Source organism: Stegostoma tigrinum, chromosome 35, assembly GCF_030684315.1.
Source record: "Stegostoma tigrinum isolate sSteTig4 chromosome 35, sSteTig4.hap1, whole genome shotgun sequence".
In the NCBI taxonomy this organism is placed as follows: domain Eukaryota; kingdom Metazoa; phylum Chordata; class Chondrichthyes; order Orectolobiformes; family Stegostomatidae; genus Stegostoma; species Stegostoma tigrinum.
Window position 1 is genome coordinate 11,852,547 of NC_081388.1, and position 23,587 is coordinate 11,876,133.

At 47.1% G+C, this 23,587-nt stretch overlaps 1 protein-coding gene across 1 annotated transcript; it reads left to right on the top strand.

Annotated features, from left to right (window-relative positions):
* The first annotated feature begins 700 nt into the window (after positions 1-700).
* LOC125447441 (nuclear factor interleukin-3-regulated protein-like) lies at positions 701-23,360 on the top strand. The gene is made up of 2 exons (XM_048521778.2): positions 701-2,098; positions 22,036-23,360. The coding sequence occupies exons 1-2, from the start codon at positions 913-915 to the stop codon at positions 22,140-22,142; spliced, it is 1,293 nt and encodes a 430-aa protein (XP_048377735.1). The 5' UTR covers positions 701-912; the 3' UTR covers positions 22,143-23,360.
* Positions 23,361-23,587: the final 227 nt, after the last annotated feature.

A 23,587-nucleotide genomic window follows, 5' to 3' on the forward strand; every position in this document is an offset into this window, starting at 1 on the left:
AGGCACATGTCAGGAGTGTGATGGAATACTCCCCTCTTGCCTGGAGGAGTGCAGCCCCAACAACACTCAGGAAGTTTGACAGTGTACTTGTCAAGGCAGCCGCTGCTTGATTAAAATAATTCATCTACCACCTTCCATATTCACTGTCTTCACCACCAGTGCTCAGTAGCAGCAGTGTGTACTATCTACAAGCTGTGCTGCCACAAATCGCCAAGGCTCCTTCAACAGCAGCTTCCAAACACGACTTCCTTAAAGCAAAAAATCAGATAATGTGTGGGAACACCCAACATCACCATGATGTATGACAATATCGCCATTCCTGTGTTAGAACCCCAGAGCTCCAGCCCCAACTGCAGCATCTCAAGGACAGACAGGGACTGGCAATAAACACTGGTCAGTGACACCCAGCGTCCCATGAAGAGATCAAGAGAATTCCCATTCTGGTTCCAGTGAAAAGGCTGGAAAACAAATGGGACTTGGGCCACTTAAAATCAGAGTTAACGTCTCAAATCCAGTTCCTCAGAACATCCCTGAGGGAGGGTCGAGGGACCTGAAACATTAACTCTTTATTCCTCCACAGATGCTGCCAGACCTGCTGAGCTTTTCCAGCAACTTCGGTTTTTGTTCCTGATTTACAGCATCCGCAGTTCTTTCAGGTTTTTTATGTACCATTTTGTACACTGGCCTGGAATCCTCTGAAGAGGATCTTCACTTAGTTGCACCCTCTTATGTTCTCTCCGTTTTTGTCTTCTGTTGGTGGTTGGACATGAAATTGCTGAATGACTATTAAAGCCAATATGTTTTGTGTCCCCTCAGGCCCGATGGGAGGAATGTGCCGTCACTTCAAAATGGATAGAAGCATTGCTCTCCAAGCTGAGTTGTAGGAGCAAGCCTCTGAGCTGTTGCCCAGGGATGGAATCTGGTTACTACTCTGAGCTGGAGAGCCTGGCCTCGGCTCCCCTGTGCCTCTCAGAGACTCTTGGGCCTTACAGTGACGGGCTAGCCCAGAGAAACAGGCCAGGGAAAGGCAGAAGCGGCAGCTCCGGGCGCAGGAAGAGGGAGTTCATCTCCGACGAGAAGAAAGATGCCACTTACTGGGAGAAAAGGCGCAAGAACAACGAGGCCGCCAAGCGATCGCGGGAGAAGAGGAGGATCAGCGACCTGGTCTTGGAGAGTCAAGTGCTGGCACTCAACGAGGAGAACGTCAGGCTCAGATCGGAGCTGCTGGCCCTGAAGCTGCGGTTTGGCCTCATCACCACCGCGGGTTACGCGCCGAAGAGCCCCTACTACGGTGCGTACTCCAACGGCCCCGGCTCCCTCCTCCACTCCGACTCCTCAGAGGCCGAGCACTCGAGCCGAGGGAGCGGCTCCGCGGCCGGGAGCAAGTCTTCGCCCCGGGGCTCCCTCTCGGACATTTCCGACGTGTCGTCAAGCGCCAGGGACAGCCCGGAGCCGGCGATGCACCGGGACGAGTTGCAGGGCCCGCTGAAGGAGCCCGAGGGGGCGAGGGCCCGCGACGACCCGATCGGTCACGCAGGCCCAGCGACGTGTAAGCCGGGGCCCCCCGCCGGCGCGGAGCAGCCTCGGGTTCACACCTCCCGGGCGGGGGGCACGTTCCCGTCCCCGCCCCCTTCCCCCGCCGAGCATCAGCCTAACCAGGTAGGCCCCAGGGCCGGTTACACGCAGCTGGCCGTCCAGGGCGGGCTCGGGGAAGCGCCTCCCCCGCGCGCCCCCGACGGCGCGGACCCCGGGGCCCGCCGGGTCAAAGGTCACCCCCTCCCGGACACCGCTTCGGGGCCCCTCGCCGGGGCAGGGGCCGGCGCCCGCGGCCCTGAGGGCCACTCTCCCGCGCGCCGCCGCCTCCCGACCGAGAGGCGGGAGGGCAGCCCCCTCGGCCCGTGGCCGGCCGCCGGGCGCGGGGCCCGCGGCCTGGTGCGCGATGCGGCGCCGCTGTGCGGCAGCCGGCCGCAGGAGCTCCGGCGCACGGCCCTCCCCCACAAGCTGCGCCTCAAGGTCCGGTCGAGCCCCGCCAGCGAGCAACGGAGCGCTCAGGGCCTCCCGGCTCATCGGGATCCCGCCCTCGGGGGGCACGGCGAAGGTGAGCTCTGGAATGGGGGCGCGATCCCGGACGCGAGAGCGTTGCGGCACCAGCGGGCTGGACATCTGGAAGCCTCTGAGCAGGACGTCGTCCCCAGTGGGGATCACAAGCACCAAAGCACGCGGGCCGGCCTCAGCCTCCAGGCCGTGAACGCGGCCTACTTGCAGGCCCTCGAGCGGAGCACCGTGCAGTCTGCCGACGAGCTCTCGCGGCACGACGGCAGCGGCTTAGTCAGCCCCGCCGAGGGGTGAGGGTGGCGGGGACACACACACACACACACCCCGAGTGCGGGCTGTGGTCACCCCGAATGGTCTCAGACTGTGCAAGGGCCATCTCCTGTCCTGTCCCCCGCCCCCACCCCCTCACTGAGGGGTGAGTTGGAGTGGGCCGGGTTGTCTCCTGCACCTCCAGTACGTCGGGGATTTGGTCAGTGTGGACCCGAGATGCTGAGGACCTCCTGAGATTTTAAGGCATCATCAGATCTCCCCGCCAAGGTCCTGCTCAGCGGGTGATCCGTAAGATCCAGAACCAAAAGAAGTCCAGTTCTCTGCGTGACATGACTTCAGGCCTAAGACTTGCTGTTCTTACAACCGACTGTGCCATGCTGTTTGTCCATCTCACCTATGTGTGGCTCAGTTGGTGGCATCCATCAAAGGATTGGAAGTGATTTGTTGCTTGTAACTTCATTGGAGCGGAAATCATCAGCAAAAAAAGTCCACCTCCCCCCCCACCCCCTCCTTGAAGCCACAATTGTTTTCCAATCTCTGTCATTACTTTGCCTCCAGGAGTCCGCTCAAAAGGTGCACTTGCATTGATTCCAACTTGTCTCTCAGTGTCTGAAGCCGACTCAATGCCGAGCTCAGGGTGAGATTGAGGTGGCACGGCACACTGAGCAGGCCTGGCGCTGTGTGGCGGTGAGAGAGATGTGTTCATATTTCAGACAAAGTCAGAGGTCACACGACACCCAGGTTATAGACCAGCAGGTTTATTTGAAGTCACAGGCTTTCAAAGCGCTGCCCCTTCGTCAGGTGTAGTCACTTGGACCATAACCTGCTGTCGTGTGACTTCTGACTTTGTCCACCCCAGTCTGACATTGGCATCTCCACCTTATATTTCACATCATGGCTTTTGAGTTATTTTCCATTTCCCCAGAAGCACAAACACAGGTTGGAAGCCCTGCTTGTGTTCTGGCCACTAAGTGCAGTGGGGGAGCCCGAGGGATGAGAGACCAGGCCTGAAGATGGTTTGGAAGAGCTGGGACTGCTTTCCCTGGAAAATGGGAGGAAATCCGATAGCATGGCGTTCAAAATCGTGGGGGCTTCTGGACAGTGCAGACAGGGAGACAGTGAGCAAACAATTGGTGAAGCTTGGAGAAGCCGAGGAGAACAATTTAAAATGGCTGGAGATATCAGCAATGGCAACTTGAGGAAAATCATTTTTACCACAAAACTGGGATTGTGCACTGTTTCCCAAATACTCCCAGTTCATAGAAGAGTGATCGTGCACCAGGAGCCCATTCGGACCATCTGTAGTGGATCTCCGTAGAAACAACTCACCTGGTCACATTCCTCAATGGTCCACCGGCTATATTTTCTCTCCAATTCTTTGTCGAAAGCCACGAATCGAGATTATCTCTACCACACTCGACACACAGCGTGTTCTGAATCCCAGTTTCGTGATAAGAACAATTTTCCTCAAGTTGCCATTGCTGATATCCCCAGCCATTTTAAATTGTTCTCCTCTGCTTCTCCAAGCTTTCACCAATTGTTTGCTCACTGTCTCCCTGTCTGCACTGTGCAGAAGCCCTCACGATTTTGAACACCATGCTATCGGATTTCCTCCCATTTTCCAGGGAAAGCAGTCCTCTTCCAAACCATCTTCAGAACTGGTCCCTCATCCCTCAAACTCCCCCTCACACACGTCCCGACATCCACTTTAAACCCTTCCTACCATGGTGTCCGAAGCTGGCCAGAATACTCCAGCTGATGTTTTAAACAAGGATTTGATCACTCCCATGCTTTTAGTTCTCTGTCATGTCTTGTGGAATTATTGTTCCCAGCGCCTAAACCTGGTACTCCTAGGATACTCCTGTCTTCCCAGCTCCCAGAGGAGAAACAATAGAATTTGGTCCCAGTGCTCCATCTGAATCCAGTCTCATCACAAAACAAAACATTAGTTTGACTTTCCATTCTCATCACAAAACAAAACATTAGTTTGACTTTGCTGTAGCAAGAAAACCTCCAATAGTTTTCCCCCAAAAGGTGGGAAGATTCTTCTATTTTCGCCAATGCTGCACAATCATGAAATGATGGTCTCCTGAGCTAGAGACTCAGGTAACTCACTGGGAATACGGGTTCAAAATCCTACCACAGCAGATGCTGGAATGTGAATTCAAGTGGAGTCAGCCTAGTAATGCTTAAAAACTCATCTGGTTCACTAGAGTTGCTGGAGGCAATGGTTTATATGTGACTCCAGACACAGCAGTGCAGTTGACTCTTAACTATCTACTGGGCAATTGGGGATGGGCAGTAATTGTCAACACTTCACACCTCATGAACACATTAAGGAAAGTCGCCTGATACATGAGTGTCACGGGCCAAAAGGACAGAGATCATTGGCCAAGAGTTTCCAGTTTGGGGTCAAATTGCACAAGTCTTCAGGATTTGCCCTGTTCTTCACTCTCACATGCATTTACACATTGCGAAGGTCAAATTGCCCATGTGCAGTGCAATCAGGAACAGTTTTAGAATGTCACCTATCTCCAACGCAGACTGTATCTTGAAGAGTGATAACTCAGTGCAGTTTGATGAGCAGCATGTGGGTCTATCACAAAAAGTGAGCACTATTACTTCATGATGCACCTACAACACGAGTGCCCCAGTTCTAGACAACTCTTAAAAATATTTGCACAGAGCCACTTACTGGTTTCATTGATGTGAAGCAGGCAGTTCTTTTGGAATTGTGTTTTTGTTTTAAATTAAAATCTTTTGAAAGGTGCCTGTTAGTGTCCTTCCACTTTTTAACAAAAGAAGCAGCTAACTCTAAAAACCTCCTTGAAGAACTACAAAAGCACCCATCAGGAAGGTAATCTGTTGGGGATGGTGTCTATGGCCTCCAGCTCTTTGTTTAAAAACCAATAAATAAAACATCTTGGAGGCTGGAGGTAGTTTGTACTTGAAATTCTTCGGTTGGTTTTGCTTTGCATTAGTTTGGCCACTTTTGGGCTGATTGTGTTGGAATCCAGTTGGGAACTCCTGCTCCCTGTTTGTATCTTCCGTATTGGAATTCTAGCTCCTCGCGTCAAGTTTTCTATCACCTCATTCATGAGACAGATGCTGCCTTCCAACCTGGTACAATGAGTTTGATTCCAGCCACCTACGTCAGTTATCACTAGAAATATCACAAATTGAAGCATTTGTAGGGGAAGCTGAGAACATCCAGACTTTGTCTGCGTTCAGTCTATATTGAGAGGTGACTGTGACCTTGTGACAGGTTATATGTACCTCTCCAAAAAAGCAGCACTTTGATTGCCAGCTATCAATCATCCCTTTTCAACTTAAACAGAAACACTGACCTCTTGTCCCAATACCCACGTCTCCCTAACAATTGTTTTCCAATTGCAACAGCCAAGGTCTTTTTTCCCCAAGGCAAGGAAGTCTAAAATTAGAGGGCACAGATTTAAGGTGTGAGGGGAAAAGTTTAGAAGTGACCTAAGGGGCAAACTTTTTCACTCAGAGGGTGGAATGAGCTGACAGAGGAGATGGTGGAGGCTGGTACAATTACAAGATTTAAAAGGCATCTGGATGGGTACATGGAGATAATGAGAACTGCAGATGCTGGAGTCAGAAATAACACAGTGCGGAGCTGGAGGAGCACAGCAGGTCAGGCAGCATCAGAGGAGGAGGGAAGTCGACACTTCAGGGTATATAAATAGGAAGGGTTTAGAGGGATATGGGCCAAATGCCTGCAAATAGGATGAGATTAATTCAGGATATCTGGTCGGCATGGACAGGATGGACTGAAGGGTCTGTTTCGGTGCAGTACAGCTCTATTACTCTATGAGGGGAAAATACCAGAGGTTCAGTCCCTTATAGTGTGTATTTGCGGTGACCTAAATTTGTACTAGAGAAGACATCTCCCGTTTTATAGTTTGTGGGGAAATTAACAAAGCAGGAGAAAGTTTGGTCATTTCAGACCCATTGTCCGCTAAACAATGGGACCAACCTTTTTAAATTTGGGACCTGAGTTTCTTACAGGAAATTTAGATTGTCCAGGGAGATAGCTCAAAGGAATTGGTTATCTGTTAATTTAGAAATGATGTAAAAGTTTCAGGGCCCAATTAAGAGGCTCAGAAGTAATGCTGTTCAAGCCCATAAGAGTCAGGAACAGAAGTAGGCCATTCAGCCCCTGGGGCCTGTTCCACCATTCAGGAGAAGTATAGTTGATCTGACACTCCTCACATGCATTGTCCTGCCCTTTCCCCATAACCCTTGACTCCCCGGCCGATCAAGAATCTATCTCAGCCTTAAATATACACAAGCTCTCTGTGGCAAGGAGCTCCAAAGACTCACAACCCTCTGAGAGAAGAAATTCTTCCTCATCTCAGTCTTAAATTGGTGTCCCTTTATTCTGAGAGTATGCTGTCTGTTGGTAAACTCACTCATATGGGGGGGGAAGCATCCTCCCAGCATTTACCCTGTCCAAGCCCTTTCAGAATCCGACATGTTCCAACGAGATCATCTCTCATTCTTTGAATGTGAGGAGCATTGATGCTGTTGTGAATTTGCTGTTGCTGGTATACCTAGCTCATGCCATTTCCATAGAACCTGGCGCGTGCCTCGTCCCTGCATTGGTTCTGCTCTCTGCCAGACCAGATGATGGGCACTGGCATTGCAATGCACTTATTACAAGGAGCCACATCAAAGAAGCACTCAGCTCAAACCGATACCATCAGGTTTGGCAGTCTCTCTAACCCAGTCTCCATGCCATTGCTTTGTTGACACATCATTGAGGGTGGATCCCACCGTCCCTGCCTCAATATCTCTTGATTTTTTCTGTAAGACAATCTCAAATGCGAGCAGCTCAGCGAAGTTCACACCCACCCAGCGCTAGTTGGTAGAGAAATCCTGGAAGAGGTTACACCATGGTCATATTGAGGGGGTAGTGCCTCTTTGAGTAAGCGTGCACTTTGTACAAATTGTCTACATGTTGTATTGTAAATATTGACACCGTTATGTATTTATAAGCGAGAGAAATGTCCTGATATTTCATGTTTTGTGTTAATTGTAAAGCTGTTTCTTTCTGTCAGAAATTTGACTATGAATGTTCTTTTTATACCATCAATTGTTTATTATGTAAAGAGCTGTCATGTGCCTGTTGTATAGCTTTGTACTTTCACTTTGTTCTGAAATAACACTGTACAACAAAGGAAAGAAGCAATGCTGCCTGGGTGTTTATGAAAACAAAAAGAATGAGGATGAAGTAGTAACTTGGGATATCGGCGAATCCCACAGTGTGATACTGAGAGAAAGCTTGATGTCAGAGGTCGCTGTGCCTCTGATGTGCCACAATTATGGCCAATTCAAAGATTTTGTGGCATTTTCCCCAACAAGCCTAGTGCATTTCCCTTGCGTCCTTTCATTATTCCTCTCTACTGACCAACAGAACAGAGCAGGCTGGAGAAACTCAGCAGGTCTGCGGAGAGAGAAACAGCATTAAAACATTTTGGGTCTAATATGACTTTTATTCTTCAAAGCTGCCTACAGAGACAGGTGAGCATGGGCACAGTGGCTCAGTGGTTAGCACTGTTTCCTCACAGTACCAGGAACCTGGGTTTGATTCCAGCCATGGGTGACCCTCTGTGAGGAACATGCATGTTCTCCCTGTGTCTACATAGGTTTGCCCCAGTTTCCTCCAAAGATGTGTGGGCTAGGTGGATTAGCCATGCTAAAGTGCCCATAGTACAAATAACAGTACAGGAACAGGCCCTTCAGCCTTTGCCAACTTATTTTGCCCTTCCATACTAAAACTGTCTTCACTTACAAGATCTGTACCCCTCTGTTCCCTTCCTATTCATGTATTCGTCCAGGTGTTTCTTGAATGTTGCTATTGTGTCTGCTTTCACCACCTCCTCTGGTAACACATTCTAGGCACTCACCACCCTTTGTGCGAAAAACCTGCCTCGCACATCTCTTTTAAACTTAGCCCCTCTCACATTGAACCTGTGTCCCCTAGTAATTGACTCCTCCACCCTTCCACATAATTTCCGCTCTATTCCATGCCACTCACAACATTATAAACTTCTATCAGGTAGCCCCTCAATCTCCTGTGTTCAGTGAAAACAAACCCAGTCTATCCAATCTTCCTTCACAGCTAAAATCCCCCATGCCAGGCAACATCCTGGTAAACATTTTCTGTACCCTGTACGAAACAACCACATCCTTCTCGTAGTGCAGTGACCAGAACTATCTACAATGTTCGAAGTGAGGCCTAACTGAAGTTCTATAAAGTTGCAGCATAACTTGTCTGTCCTTATACTCAATGCCAACTTCCAATGAAGGCAAGCATGCTGGATTTTTTCTACTACCTTACCTACCTGTGCTGTCACTTTCAGTGATCTGTGGACCTGCACATCCAGATCCCTCTACATATCAATACTCCTGAGGGTTCTGCCATTCACTGTATAATTTCCACCTGTACTTGACTGTCAAAAATGCATCACCTCAGATTTGTCCAGGTGGTGTTCAGGGATGTGCAGTTTAGGTGGATTGGCCGTGGGAAATGCAGGGTTCCAGGGATAAGGTAGGGGACTGGATTTGGGTTGGATCTCTTCGGAGGGTAAGTGAGAGACTCGTTGGGTTGAATGGCCTCTTTCCTACTGCAGGGAACATATTTGATGTTACGGAGAAAAGGCTGAGGTCACATCTCACAAACAGAACATTAAGCAGTGTCTTCTCTCAGGTGACGTGGAATTTTCAACAGCACAATTGTTGCCTTGAACCAATCAATATCACAAACAGGCTGGATAGTCACTCATCATCGCTGTATAAATTGGCTGCCTCATTTCCTGTGTGTCAATAGTCACTAGACTTCATTGACTGTGCAGCCTCTTTGGGATGGGCCGGGCTTGTGAAGGACACTGTGTAAAATGCGAGATCTTTCTGTAGAGCGCACATCTTTCCCCCGCACCCTCAGTCTGTGTTGTGTTTGCTGGCTTGGGTGATTCTAACTGAGCCAGACAGCCAGACTGCATCATATAATGGTTTGAAAGGCAGCCAGAGCAACTGACTGAATTAGGCTGCTTAGTTAAATCCTCCTGAAAACCAGGTCACTCAACTGGGTCAGAGACCTTGAGAGAAATGCGCTGGCAGCCAGCAAAAGATGTTAGCCAAAAGACAAATGTGAACACAGACTCCAAATAATAACCTAGCAGGGACATTGTTGAAGTGAGCTATGGCACGGCAAATCTCTCTGTTACAGCACACGCTCTATTGAGCAATACTAGCCTTTGGAATAGAAGCAAAAAACAAGGTGTGCTAATTGAATGGAAATGTTTAACATAGCAAGCACTCCGGAGATTGTGTGATAAAAGGGAGTGCTGTTTCCTGCATGTTATCATGGTGACCAGAGGCCTGACTATGGGACTGGTTCACAGAGTTCATTATTCCTGTAATCACCCACATATCTCGAAAAACAGTCTGATTTGTAAGTCTAATCATCGGGGGATGTTTTGTGTAACCTCTGCGGGACAAATCTGACCTTTTTTTAAAAACTTCTAAAAGTTGGACAGTTTCTCAAAATAGCCCTCCCCTCCGCTTCATAGACCTTTTCGTTAAAGGAAAGATATTACCGTTGTTAATTTCCTGTCTTTTAGTTCAAATTGGCTGAAGGAATTCATGGTCGCTCATCCCGCGACAAACCATCCCTCCCTCACTACAATGGCGCAGGTCGGGATACAGCTTAGGTGTAGTTTTACTGTAAAGGACTGTCCTTGGAGGAGCACAGTGAAGGTTCACTAGATCAGCCCCTAACCTGGACGGGTTTCCCTCTGAAAAAAAAAGGCTGAATGGAAGAGACTGTCTGGCCTTGGAGCCAGGGCTCAGCTCCTGGATAAACACACAATTCGGCAGGAGCTTGACACCAGGAGCTGGTTTCACCTGGTTGATTGGGGTGTCAGGATAAGGGCCTCATTAGTTAGGACTGAGGTGATGAGACATTCCTCCGCTTGAGGAGCTGACAGTCTTAAACTGTCAGACAGTTTAAACACTTTTAAACTGAAAGTAAAACTTTCTCCACCAGGTTCCCAATAGACTCTCCCAGGACAGGGACAGCACAAGCTTAGATGCAGAGAAAAGCTCTCTCTACACTGTCCCCATCAACCACTCCCAAGACAGGGACAGCACGGGGTTAGATGCGGAATAATTCTCTGCCTTGAGAGAGCTGTGGATGTGCCGTAGTTCAGAGTATTTAAGGCTGGATTAGACTGAGTTTTTGGTTACGCGGGGATTATGGGGAATGGGCAGGATGTAGAGTGAGGCCCAAGTCTGTCCTGGTGGTATTGATTGGTAGAACAGCTCCAGGTCGGTGGAGATTTCACACCGAGACTAATCCTTTACGTTCTGTCCACTTCAGGCCCCAGTAAATCTCTCGACGACTAATCACTGTCCACCTTCCCAAACGTTTTTAGGTCATTGCCACCCTTTCCATTCTGTCCCACCTCAGTGCATAGAGCCATGACAGGTACTTCAGTATTTTTATAGTAAGTACCAGTCAGCTTTCTTTCATTGTTAGTGCGTGCACTGTTTCCAACGTAGGTCACGTTCCTGATAATGGGAACTGCAGATGCTGGAGAATCCAAGATAACAAAGTGTGGAGCTGGATGAACACAGCAGGCCAAGCAGCATCTCAGGAGCACAAAGGCTGACATTTCGGGCCTAGACCCTTCATCAGAGAGGGTGATGAAGGGTCTAGGCCCGAAACGTCAGCTTTTGTGCTCCTGAGATGCTGCTTGGCCTGCTGTGTTCATCCAGCTCCACACTTTGTTATCTTAGGTCACATTCCTGTTGAGTCAAACTTAATTCGATGCTTCTTGGTCCCTCCCACCATTCATGTTACAAACCTACTATCAGCTCCTTCTGCTTCTTAGGTTTCTCATTTGTTTCGGTACTGGGATGTGTGAATAAACACTGCTTCCCAAACTCTTCCCCGGGTTTTTACCCACGTCGCCGTTAACCTTTCAGATCCTGCTCACTTGTGGGAAGATTAGATGCAGCTCCTGTGTTGCTTTCGATGCCTTGCTTTTTATTGGTTAAGTAAAAGTGGCTTTTGATCCTTTCATGATCAATCCCTTGACTCTCTTATAGACCCAGGCTTCCTCGCCTAAATATAAATCCCTACATGTTGCAGATGAAGCACATCACCCAGGCCCCCTCAATCCTGCTCAATTGAATTTCAGATCTAGAAAGACCCGTTGCCTGAGTTTATATAATAGGAATTGGAATGTCTTACTGAGGCTGTACAGGACATTGGTGAGGTGACTTACACAATACTGTGTCCAATTGTAGACTGAGATAACAAGGTGTAGAGCTGGATGAACACAGCAGGCCAAGCAGCACCAGAGGTGCAGGAAGGCTGACGTTTCGGGCCAGGACACTTCTTCAGAAAATTGAGTTGCCTGCTATGTGAGAGATGTTGTGAAACTAGAAAGGGTTCAAACAGGTTTTGCAAGGATGTTACCGGGTTTGGAGGGTTAATGCTAGAGGGAGAGGCTGAATAGGCTGGGGCTATTTTCCCTGGAGGATCAAAGGCTGAGGGGTGATCTTACAGAGGTTTATAAAATTATGAGGTGTGTAGATGGGGTGTATAGTCATGGTCTTTTCCCAGGGTTGGGGAGTCCAAAACTAGACGGCGTAGATTCAGGGTGAGCGCGGGGAAAGGTGAGAGGGGAAAGATTTAAAAGGGACCTAAGGGGTAGCTTTTTCACACAGAGGGTGGTGTGTGTACGCAATGAGCTGCCAGAGGAAGTGGTGGAGGCTGATACAATTACAACATTTAAAAGGCATCTGGATGGGTATATGAATAGGAAGAGTTTGGAAGGATATGGGCCAAATGGTGGCATACGGGGCAAGATTAATTTAGGATATCTGGTCAGCACGGATGAGTTGGACCAAAAGGCCTTTTTCCATATCATATAAATATATAATGACTCTTAAGGAGTTAAACTAGTTGAGCTGTACATTCAATGCAATACTCATATCTCCCCAGTACCAGTTTAAACAAGTGCCTTCTAGATGGATCTTAAAAATTTACCAAACAATTGCCTACCTGCTCATCTAATTATAGCCTTGAATCAACAGCAAAAAAATAGGTTGTGAAAGCAGAGGCTTGGTACCACAGGATTTAACTGTTGTTGGAAAGAGAGATACATAGTCAATACCTTCTGTCATGCCCATATCAGGACTAATACAAGAATACCAAATTTCAAATGGTCACAAATAATTCATTCTACCGGGAGGGAAATCACCATAGTCCTACAAGACGATTGGGCTGCCCTCTCATTAGAAAGAGACAACTGGTGGTGGTTTATCCTGTGCCTTGTAGAAACATAGAGTAGGAGCAGGATTAGGCCATTTGACCCCTTGAGCTTGCTCCCCCATTCAATATGATCATCGAACTCAATACCCTTATCCTACCATCACCCCATATCCCTCAATCCCTTTAGCCACAAGAGCTCTATCCACCTCCTCCTTAAAAATACGTAATGTTTTGATCTCAACCAGTGACTGAAGGTAGGCACACGGGTGCAGCAGGTGGTGAAGAAGGTAAATGGGATGTTGGCCTTCATAGGCGAGAGGATTCAAGTACAGGAACAAGGATGTCTTGCTGCAATTATACAAAACATTAGTAAGACCAAACCTGGAATATGAGTGCAGCTTTGGTCTCCATATCTGAGGAAGGATGTTTTTGCTATAGAGAGAGTGCAGCAAAGATTTATCTAACCAATTCCTGGGATAGTGTGGTAATTAATTCCACAGGCTCACCACTGTCTGGGTGAAGACATTTCTCTTCATCTCTGTGCTGAAAGGTCTTCCCCTTACCCTTAAACAGTGACCCCAGATTCTGGATTCCCCAAGCCATTGGAAATATCCTTCCTGCATCTAACCTGTTAGAAGTTTGTAGGTTTCTAGGAGATCCCCTGTCAGTTGTCTCAAATCTAGTGAATACAATCCCGACCAGCTCGATCTCTCCTCATACAGCAGTCATGCCAAGCCAGGAATCAATACGGTAAATGTTCACTGCACTCCCTCTATTGTAAGGAAATCTTTCCTCATAAGGAGATCAAACTGGCACCTAATATTCTAGGTATGGTCTCACCAATTCCTAGGCTGGTGTCTTACCAGGTACTTCGGCTGAATTCCAAATGTTTGCTGATCCAATCAAACAAGATGTCCCTTTGTAGGGGGTAGAGTGCAAATGATACTCACTGAGACCACAGTTGCAAAACAGCAAACAAAGAGTCTACAGTTAGATGTGAGCCCGTGACTGGGCAGCACTTGCTGGTCAATTCTAAGTGCATTAATTAGCTAAACAATTAACTAATAGAAGATAATCAGTCAACCTCGTGAGATGGTTTATTTCCACTTGCCAGATATGCCATATGTGTCTCTGGAAGCTAAAGGATTCTGTTCGAATTTTGCACCTTTTCTTAAATTACCAAGAACATAGAACATAACACAGTACAGGTCCTTCGGCCCATGATGTTGTGCTGAACTTTTACCCTAAACCTAAGATCTATCTAACCTCCACCCCTACCTTATACATCATCCATATGCCTATCTAATAACTGTTTAAAAGTCCCTAATGAGGCCGACTCCACTACCTGCTCCAGCAATGCATTCCACACCCCAAACACTCTGAGTAAAGAACCTACCTCTGATGTCTCCCCTATATCTACCTCCACTCACTTTAAAACTATGCCCCCTCGTAATAGCTACCTCCACCGGAGGAAAAAGTCGCTGGCTGTCCATTCTGTCTATACCTCTGAACAAGAAGCTTAGGAACATGTAGCTTTGCCATGGTGACACCAATCAGAATTGATTGACCAATCAAAGTGCTTTCTCCCTGTTGTTCTGAGTTGTTGATGCAGGTTGGAATTTGGCATTCTTGCTTTGGTCCTGTTCAGCGTGAGAGTGATGGTTTTAGCAATATCTCTCTCTTTTCAACTGTCTATGGGAAGCAACATCTCCTGCTGGCTTCCCACCCAATTCCTGAGATAATTCCTGTAGAGCTTGTCACACTGGAGCATAGTCACCCTCTGTGCTGAAATACTCTGAAACATCACCTGGCCCTGGTTAGTTATATACCTCAGAAAAGATTTACAAGGATGTTGCCAGAGTTGGAGGGTTTGAGCCACAGGGAGAGACTGAATAAGCTGGGGCTATTTTTCCTGGAGCATCAGAGGCTGAGGGGTGACCTTATAGAGGCTTATAAAATGATGAGGGGCATGGATAAGGTAAATAGACAATGTCTTGTCCCCAGGGTAGGGGACGCCAAAACTAGAGGGGCATAGGTTTAAAGGGAGGGGGAAAAGATTTAAAAAGGGCCTAAGGGGCATCATTTTCACACAGAGGGTGGTGCATGTATGGAATGAGCTGCCAGAGGAAGTGGTGGTGGCTGGTAAAATTACGGCATTTAAAAGGCATGGGGATGGGTACATGAATTGGAAAGGTTTAGAGGGATATGGAACAAATGCTGACAAATGGGGCTAGATTAATTTAGGATATCTCGTCAGCATGGGCTGGTTTGACTGAAGGGTCCGTTTCCATGATGTACATCTCTATGACTTGATGGCTCGATCTCCCAGTTAATAGAACAGCAATGAGGTCCACACAGGATAACACTCAGTGATGTAGTTCTCTATCCACTGCCCTTTTGATGTTCTCAGGGAAGGTGGGCAAGACCACCAGAAAGAATGACATTAATGTAACCCTCGTGATTGTCCTTCGGGATTGGTTATATTCCTAATCCCAGAGAACCTTGGATGTTCCTTCCAACCTAAGACATGGATGAGAGCACAAATCCAAACTTTGAATGAAAATTGTGGGAAGGAGGAGAACCACAAGTCATTTGGCTTTCTATTCCTCTCGCCCCTCGCCCACTTAAGCCGACCAATCCACACGCACCACCTCCCAGTGGCACAGGCATGGTACCCCTGTATAGCCAGCTCTCGTTGCCTCACAATCTAAGCACTTTGGAGAGTTTATGAGTTAACTCTTCCTACAAGAAGTGTGTCTGGAGAATTAACAATGGAAAATGAAGAGAAGACAGCTGAATTAAACAGATATTTTGCATCCTCTTCACTGGAGAGGATAAGTATGACATCTCAGAAATAGCTCTCTCTCAGGAAATGGAAGATCAGAAGAAAATTGCAATCACCAGGAGAGTGAGACTGAGCAAGTCGTTGGATCATGAAGGAAGTGTCAAGTGAGAAAACTGATTTTAATTTTTCCGAAATTCTCTAGATGCATGGGAGTTTCCATTAGATTGAAAAATAGTGACTATCTCTTTTATTCAAAAAGGGAGGGAGGCAGACAATTACCAGAATCCCCACAGTGTGGAAACAGAACATTCAGCCTAACAGGTCCATGCCAGCCCTCTGAATAGCATCCCACCCTGACCTATTCCCCTACCTTATCCCTGTACGGCTGCATTTCCTATGGATAACACACCTAACTGACACACTATGGGACAATTTCCCATGGCCAGTCCACCCTAATCTGCGCATCTTTGGACTGTGGGAGGAAACCCATGTAGACCCGGGGAGAATGTACAAACCCCACACAGACCCAAGGGTGGAATTGAACCCAGGTCCCTGGTGCTTGAGGCAGCAGTGCTAGTCAATTAACTTCACATCAATCATGGAGAAGGTGTTAGAAGTTATTGTGAATGATGTGATGGTAGGGTGCTTTGAAACATTTAAGGTAATCATGGCGGAGTCACCATGGCTTGTGAAAGGGAGATCATGTGTAAGTGGTCTGTGGGAGTTTGGAAAACTCGTGTTGTGGATAACAGGAAACTGGCTGTTACAAATCATGGGATTTCTCGAAGGCACTTGATAAGGTGTCAGATCAAAGGTTATCTGGAAAATAAAAAGCTAATAAAAGTCTTGGCACAGGCATAGAAGATCAGCTGGCTATCAGGAAATAGGAAATAGGCAGAAACAAAGCAGTATTTTTAGTTGGTGCAAGAGAATGAGTGCTCTGCCACATGATCAGTGCTATCAATTTATAGAAGTCTTGGAGGCTGAGGGGTGACCGTATAGAGGTTTATAAAATCATGAGGGTAGGGTGAATAGTCCAGGTCTTTTCCCCAGGGTAGGGGAGTCCAAAACTAGAGGGGCATAGGTTCAAGGCAAGCGGGGAAAGATTTAAAAGGGACCTGAGGGACAATGTTTTCATGCAGAGGGTGGTGCGTGTATGGAACGAGCTCCAAGAGGAAGTGGTGGGGGCTGGTACAGTTACAACATTTAAAAGGCATCTGGATGCGTACATGAAATGGAAGGGTTTAGAGGGATATGGGCCAACTGCTAGCAAATGGGACTGAATTAATTTAGGCATGGTTGAGTTGGGCTGAAGGGTGTATTTCTGTGCAGTACAACTCTGTTACTCTAAGTGATGGGGCCAAGGCTAAATTTGCTGATGACACAAAGATAGGTGGGAAAGCAAGTTGTGAAACGGTTACAGAAGGATAGAAATAGATGAAGTAAAGTCCTGGAAATAGAGTACAATGTGAACTTATTTAAGGTCATGTTGCGTTGACAGCTCTGAATGATGTTCTTAGTATACTGGCATCACTGTGAGAATTCTCGTAGAGAAAGTGACTCTACAAGAGTGGTTCAATAACTTGCATAATTGAGCTCCACTTCTAAATGCCATCTATTCCCTGATCTACTGTGTGAGCAACACAATGTTCCAACAAATGTTTGATTTCAAGTTGCAACACTGTCTCTATTCCATTATTCTTTCCAAGCATAATAGACCTCCATCTGATGTAAACATCACCATTTCTGTAACTCAAGGCCATCGTTCACATAAAATTGCTAATACAATGGAGACACTGTCTCAGGTTTCAACATTCCTACAAAACAACCTCATAAACCAGTTCAGACTCTGGTCGAAACATAATGTGCAAAATCAACATCACTCCGGGCCAAAATGTTTAATCCACTAACAACGTATGAAAATTTGATTTGCACAATTCACCCAGGAACTGCTTCCATTCGACAGGAAAGATGTGGATGCTTTGGAGAGGGTTCAGAGGAGGTTTACCAGGATGCTGCCTGGACTGGAGGGCTTATCTTATGAAGAGAGGTTGACTGAGCTCGGTCTCTTTTCATTGGAGAAAAGGAGGAGGAGAGGGGACCTAATTGAGGTATACAAGATAATGAGAGGCATAGATAGAGTCGATAGCCAGAGACTATTTCCCAGGGCAGAAATGGCTAGCACGAGGGGTCATAGTTTTAAGCTGGTTGGTGGAAAGTATAGAGGGGATGTCAGAGGCAGGTTCTTTACGCAGAGAGTTGTGAGAGCATGGAATGCGTTGCCAGCAGCAGTTGTGGAAGCAAGGTCATTGGGGTCATTTAAGAGACTGCTGGACATGCATATGGTCACAGAAATTTGAGGGTGCATCCATGAGGATCAATGGTCGGCACAACATTGTGGGCTGAAGGGCCTGTTCTGTGCTGTACTGTTCTATGTTCTATGTTCTATGACAGAGGCTGTTACACTCCACAAAGTTCAGAAGTGTAATTCTCACTGCACCAACTCATGGGGATATCTGTGTTCCCCACCCTGTGGATCATGGATCTGTAGTACCGAAAGTGCAGATGCATTGATCTTGACTGCACGAGTAACATTATCAGTGAGAACTTCCACCATCGCGTGAGTCAACCTTTTCTACTCTGTACAGTCCACCCTCAAATCGTGTTTTCGATTCACAAAATTGCTGTGGGTTTGGAAACTAATCACAGGGCCCAGGAGCAGTGTTTTTTTGATCAAATACCCATCTTAGCACCAGTTCTTCCCAGAGCTGAGCAGTCTTCCTGCGATTGCTTCAGAACAAGAAACGTATGGGATGTCTCACACTCAGTGAAAATCTCACCCTGTGGATCCCTTCCACTTGTGTGTTGAAGATGGCATTTTGACTTCAAACATCTCAAAAAAAGACACTACGTGTTTAGAAATACACCGAGGACTGATTTCGCAAGGAGCCTGAAGATCTTTTGCTTTTCCTTTGAACACATTTTAAAACTTATCGAGGCAGCAAAAGGTAAAAACATGAAAGGAAACTGTAACTTGTGACTTGGGTCGGGTTCTCCTGCTTCTCGAACCTCATGGTGAGTGCAGTTGGTGAGCTATCCCTAGGAGGGAGCCCATGCCCTCAGACCCCTTTCACTTGCGTCTCAGCCTCTTCCCTTTGTCCGAGCTGACCTCCCATTACTTCCTCAGACTGGACTTGCCTTGGATCAAAAGTTGGAGCTTTGTAGAAAAACAGCTATCTGAGTAATGTGGACAGACTGAAGGCCAGGGCTCTGTGCATTTACAGAGGATCAAGGGATTACCATGAGCTTTCTCTCCCTGATACCATTGCCATGCATGCATGCAGATTCCAGGCAACATTGCTGGGTGTAATATTGACCTCTTTATTGAAAGAAGGGTGTAAACGCATTGGAGGCAGTTCAGAGAGTTTACCAGACTGATACCTGGAATGAGAGATAACAAAGTGTGGAGCTGGATGAACACAGCAGGTCAAGCAGCATCTTAGGAGCACAAAAGCTGACGTTTCAGGCCTAGACCTCTCTGATGAAGGGTCTAGGCCCGAAACCTCAGCTTTTGTGCTCCTGAGATGCTGCTTGGCCTGCTGTGTTCACCCAGCTCCACACTTTGTTATCTCGGATTCTCCAGCATCTGCAGTTCCCATTATCTCTGATACCTGGAATGAGCAAAGATTGGACTGGGTAGGCTTGGATCTACTAGAGATTAGAAGAATTAGAGGCGGCTTGATTAAAGCAGTTAAGATTGAGGAGGCCTCGATAGGCCACATGGAGAAAGGACATTCCCTCATTTGACTTTTTTCCCTGGAGTGTAGGAGGCTAAGGGGTGACCTTACAGAGGTTTATAAATCCATGAGGGGTTTAAAGGTGAATGGCAGTTGTCCTTTCCCTAGGGTAGGGGATTTCAATACCAGGGGCTATATTTTAAAGGTGAGTGAAGAAAGATTTAAGAAAAGACACGAGGGGCAACTTTTGTTTTTACACAGAGAGTGGTTTGTGTGTGGAATGAACTACCAGAGGAAGTTGGTGGATGTGGGTACTGTTACAATGTTTAAAAGACACTTGGATAAGTGCATAAAGAGGAAAGGTTTGGAGGGATATGAGCCAAGCGCAGGCTGGTGGGACTAGTTTAGTTTGGGATTATGTTCAGCAGGGACTGGTTGGGCCGAACGGTCTGTCTCCGTGCTGTGTGTCTCTATGACTCTTACGAGAGTCTGGGACAAGGAGCCCCTGACTGAAAATAAGAGATCACCCATTTAAGGCAGAGAGAGGGAGAATTGGTTTTCTCTCACATGGTCCTGAGGCTAATGGATTTTTCTTCCTCAAAAGATGGAGGCAGAGTCTTTGAGTCTGTTTAAGGCTGAGGTGGATGGGTTCTTGATAAAGGTGGGGGTGAAAGGTTGTCAGAGAAAAGTGGGCGAGCATGTGAAGTAATTAGGTCAGCCATGATCTGACAGAATGGTGGAATAGTATTGAGGGGCCAAGTGGCCTGCTCCTGCTCTAAATTTGCATGTAAAGATTCAAGGAATGATTGGTAATGTAAGCATATCTCCTGGAAGTCCCATTCAATGCTTATTGTAGTTAGTCAAAGGAGCCACACAGAGAGCTGAAAAACACACACTCAGTAAAATCCCAGTATTCTGAGCCCACAGTGTGATTAATTCTGAGCTGGGGGATCCCGCACACAGAACACCATTCTGCCCATTGTTTTAGTGCTGATTGGTTGGTGGAGAGGACAACATGGCAGCTCAGTGTAACAGCTGAATGTTTGTGTGTGTGTGTGCGCACGTGTGTGTGTATGTGTGCATGCATGCGTACACATGTGTGTCTCAGTGTGTATGTGTACATGTGTGCATGCATGCGTACACATGTGTGTCTCAGTGTGTATGTGTACATGTGTGTGTGCATGCGCATTTGTGTGCGTGTATAGGTGTGTGTGAGCTAGTGCATGACTGTGTGAGCATGTGTGTGCATGTGCAAGTGCATGTGTGTGCGTATTTGCGTGTGTATGTGTGCATGCATGTGAGTATGCATGTGCGTGTTCGTGTGTGTGCATGTGTGTATGTGTGTGTGTCTGTGTGTGTGTGCTTGAATGTGCATGTGTCTGTGTGTGTGCATGTGTGTGTGTGCCTTTGTGTGTGTGAGTATGCATGTGTGTGTGCGCGTGCATGTATGTGTGTATGTATGTGAGAGTTTGTGTGTGTGTGTCTGCATGCGTGTGCATTTATACGTGTGTGTGTGGTCATTTGTGTGTATCTGTGTGTGTACATGTGTGCGTGTATGTGTGATTGTGCGTGTCTGTTTATGTACTTGTGTATGTGAATGCGCATGTGTCTGCATGTACATGTGTGCGTGCGTGTATATGTGTATGTGTGCGTGTGAGTGACTGTGTGTGAGCATGTGTGTGCGTTTGCATGTGTATGTGTGTGTGCATGTGAATATGCACGTGCGTGTTTGTGTGTGTGTGTACATGCGTGTATGTGTGTGCCTGAGTCTGTGTCTGCTTGTGTGTGCATGTATATGTGTGTGCACATGTGTGTGTATGCATGTGTGTTCATGTGTGTGTGTGTGTGCATGTGTGTATCTGTATGTGTGTGTGAGTTTGTGTGCGTGTGTGTGTGTGTGTGTGTACGTGTATGTGTGAGAAAGAGAGGGAGAGACAGAGAGAGAGCGTGCGTGTGTATGTGTGTGTCTGTGTACGTGTGTGTGTATGTGTGTGTGCGCGCATGTGCGTGTGTATGAGTGTGCGTGTGTGTATATGCGTACGTGTGTATGTGTGTGTGTGTGCGCGAGAGAGAGAGGTGTGGTGGTTCTCAGCCTACAGCTTTGCAGGCCTGACCTGCAAACCCCTTTGGCTGTGATTCCAATTTATCCTTTCTTTCAAAACACGCCTTGCTTTCTGAACAAAAAATAGGTCACCCCTTTGGGTTTGGCGCCATGCCAGCTGCATATGAGCGTAGGGTGTAATTAAAGCAAGAGTTCACAGATGCCAACTGCTTGGGAAGCACGTACTCTCCCACACCCTCAACCGTCCTATTTCTTTCCATCCCCGGACTCTCTGACAGTTCCCCTGTCTCTCAGTTACCTTGGCTCACTGTTTCTCTGCCCATCTCCATAAGCCTCTGACCCGTTTTCAGTCTTACATCATCCACCTCTGCTCTCAATGCAAAAGGGTGATGAACTTTTAACTGTTGTCTTACTCAGTGGCCACTAATGTTCTCTATTTTCATCATAACCTATTGTACGGTTTGCCTTCCTCTGTGTCTTTGAGTCTCCTGATCTGTCTCTTCCTTTCTCCCCGAGAAATCTTTCTTCAGTTTCCAACGAGATTGGAGAAAGCAGATCAGATCTGGTTTGACATTCCTGTTAAAACCTTGCTAATTTTCTGTCCTTTACTCTCCCCAGGCTGCGACAGTATATCTTCCAGTTCTGAAAATAACTGCAGAGTTGAATTTTCCATCTTATTGTGGCAAACTATAAATAGATTCTTGGGTCTGTTTGCTCTGTGCTCTAGAAAGAACTGTTAGCAGTCTGTCAGGGAGTTACAGTAACCTACTGAAATCGCAGCCAATGATAATGACAATTGCCTTCACTGTTTTCACCGCAGACCTGTTGTGGGCAACATCATTCGATAAAGATAATTGGGTGACGGACAGGGAGAACGAGGCATCGAAGGTGAAGGAAGACAGGCGAATGGGCGGAGTGAAGAACTGACTGAGGGAGCGAATGAGAGAAAGAAGAAATGGGCTGCTCTCCGAGTGAGACGATACCCGAGAGATGGATGGGGGAAGGGCTGCAAAATGGAGGGGATGAGTGAGGGAAGGAGGGAATGAGTGACTTGCTGAGGGAGGGAGAGAACAAGCATTTGAGGGAGGGAATACCTGAGGGACAGAGGGAGGGAAACCAGCCCTGCCTAAGGATCCCAGGCTTACAGGATAGGAAACGACATTTTAGTCCCTAAAATCCCAGAGATTGCTGGAAGCTAACGTCATAAAATGGATAAAATAGCAGTCAGAAGGGGAGTAATCAGATAATGAGACAGCGAGTGTACCAAGCAAAGTAGGTCAGAGCTCTCTGCCAGCTGTCTGCACTCAGATATCTTTATACCAGCGCTATTCATGAAGATGAACTTTACGTTTCCACAGTAACCATTAGCAGCCCCCTTGTCACACATTCCAAAACACTAATTGGACTTTAGGCCACAAAGAATGTGACCACAGATCATGGGATAAATGTCCGAGACAGGGCAGAGGCAAATTCAGCTCAGATTGGTCCAGGGCGGCTTGAGTTCAGCTGGCTGAAAATAAAAATGATAGCACTAAGGCTGTGCAGATAGACTAGGCCTCAGGTGGCCCCAACCAACACCCACCCCTTCCCACAAAGTGCCCTCAGTCAATGTGCCACCAGTCTATTGTCCAAACGGAAATAATGAAACATCACGATTCGGAGTGAAGTGGCTGCAGACTTGGGAAGGCTGACAGGCGGTTACTCCTGGCACGTTTATTCACGCTCAATCTGAATACCGTGGAGAGCATTTTATGCCCTTCCTCCCCCTAGGCCACCGTCTGTCACACCCACACGAGCTAATTGCCTCTTCACCAGGGTGTTGGTATTTCTCTCAGCCTCAGTCTCTTGCTGAGGGCTAACACTAATCGTGAACTAACTGCGAAATTGCCACTTTATCCCGAATTCAGGCAACAAAGGATAGTGACACAAGTGATCCAAGAAGGAATTATTCATCAAGGTGACAACTGACCTCAGTGAACTCCTCCACAGGGTTTTGTTCAGCAAATATTTCACATTACATAGGATTTGCAGCACAGAAACAGCTCAATATCTGCAGGAGTCTCCTCCTGTTGTACTGTACATCACTGAGCCATCTAAGGTGCTGTATAAATGTAAAATTTGTATTATATGTCCTTGCTTTGCGAAGTGTCTGTGCTGGTCATTTCCTCACTCCCTACGGGAGCACTGTCTTTACTCTCAGTGATTTCTCCTGAATTCCTGAATGGGTTTATTGGTGACTGGTGGGGATTTATGGCCTTAGACTCTACATCCACCACAAATGAAAGAATCTTGATGTTAACAATGTTGAACCTTCCATTCTCCAGAGGGCAATATTTATGGGTGATCCCACAACCATCAGGGTTAGGTACAGA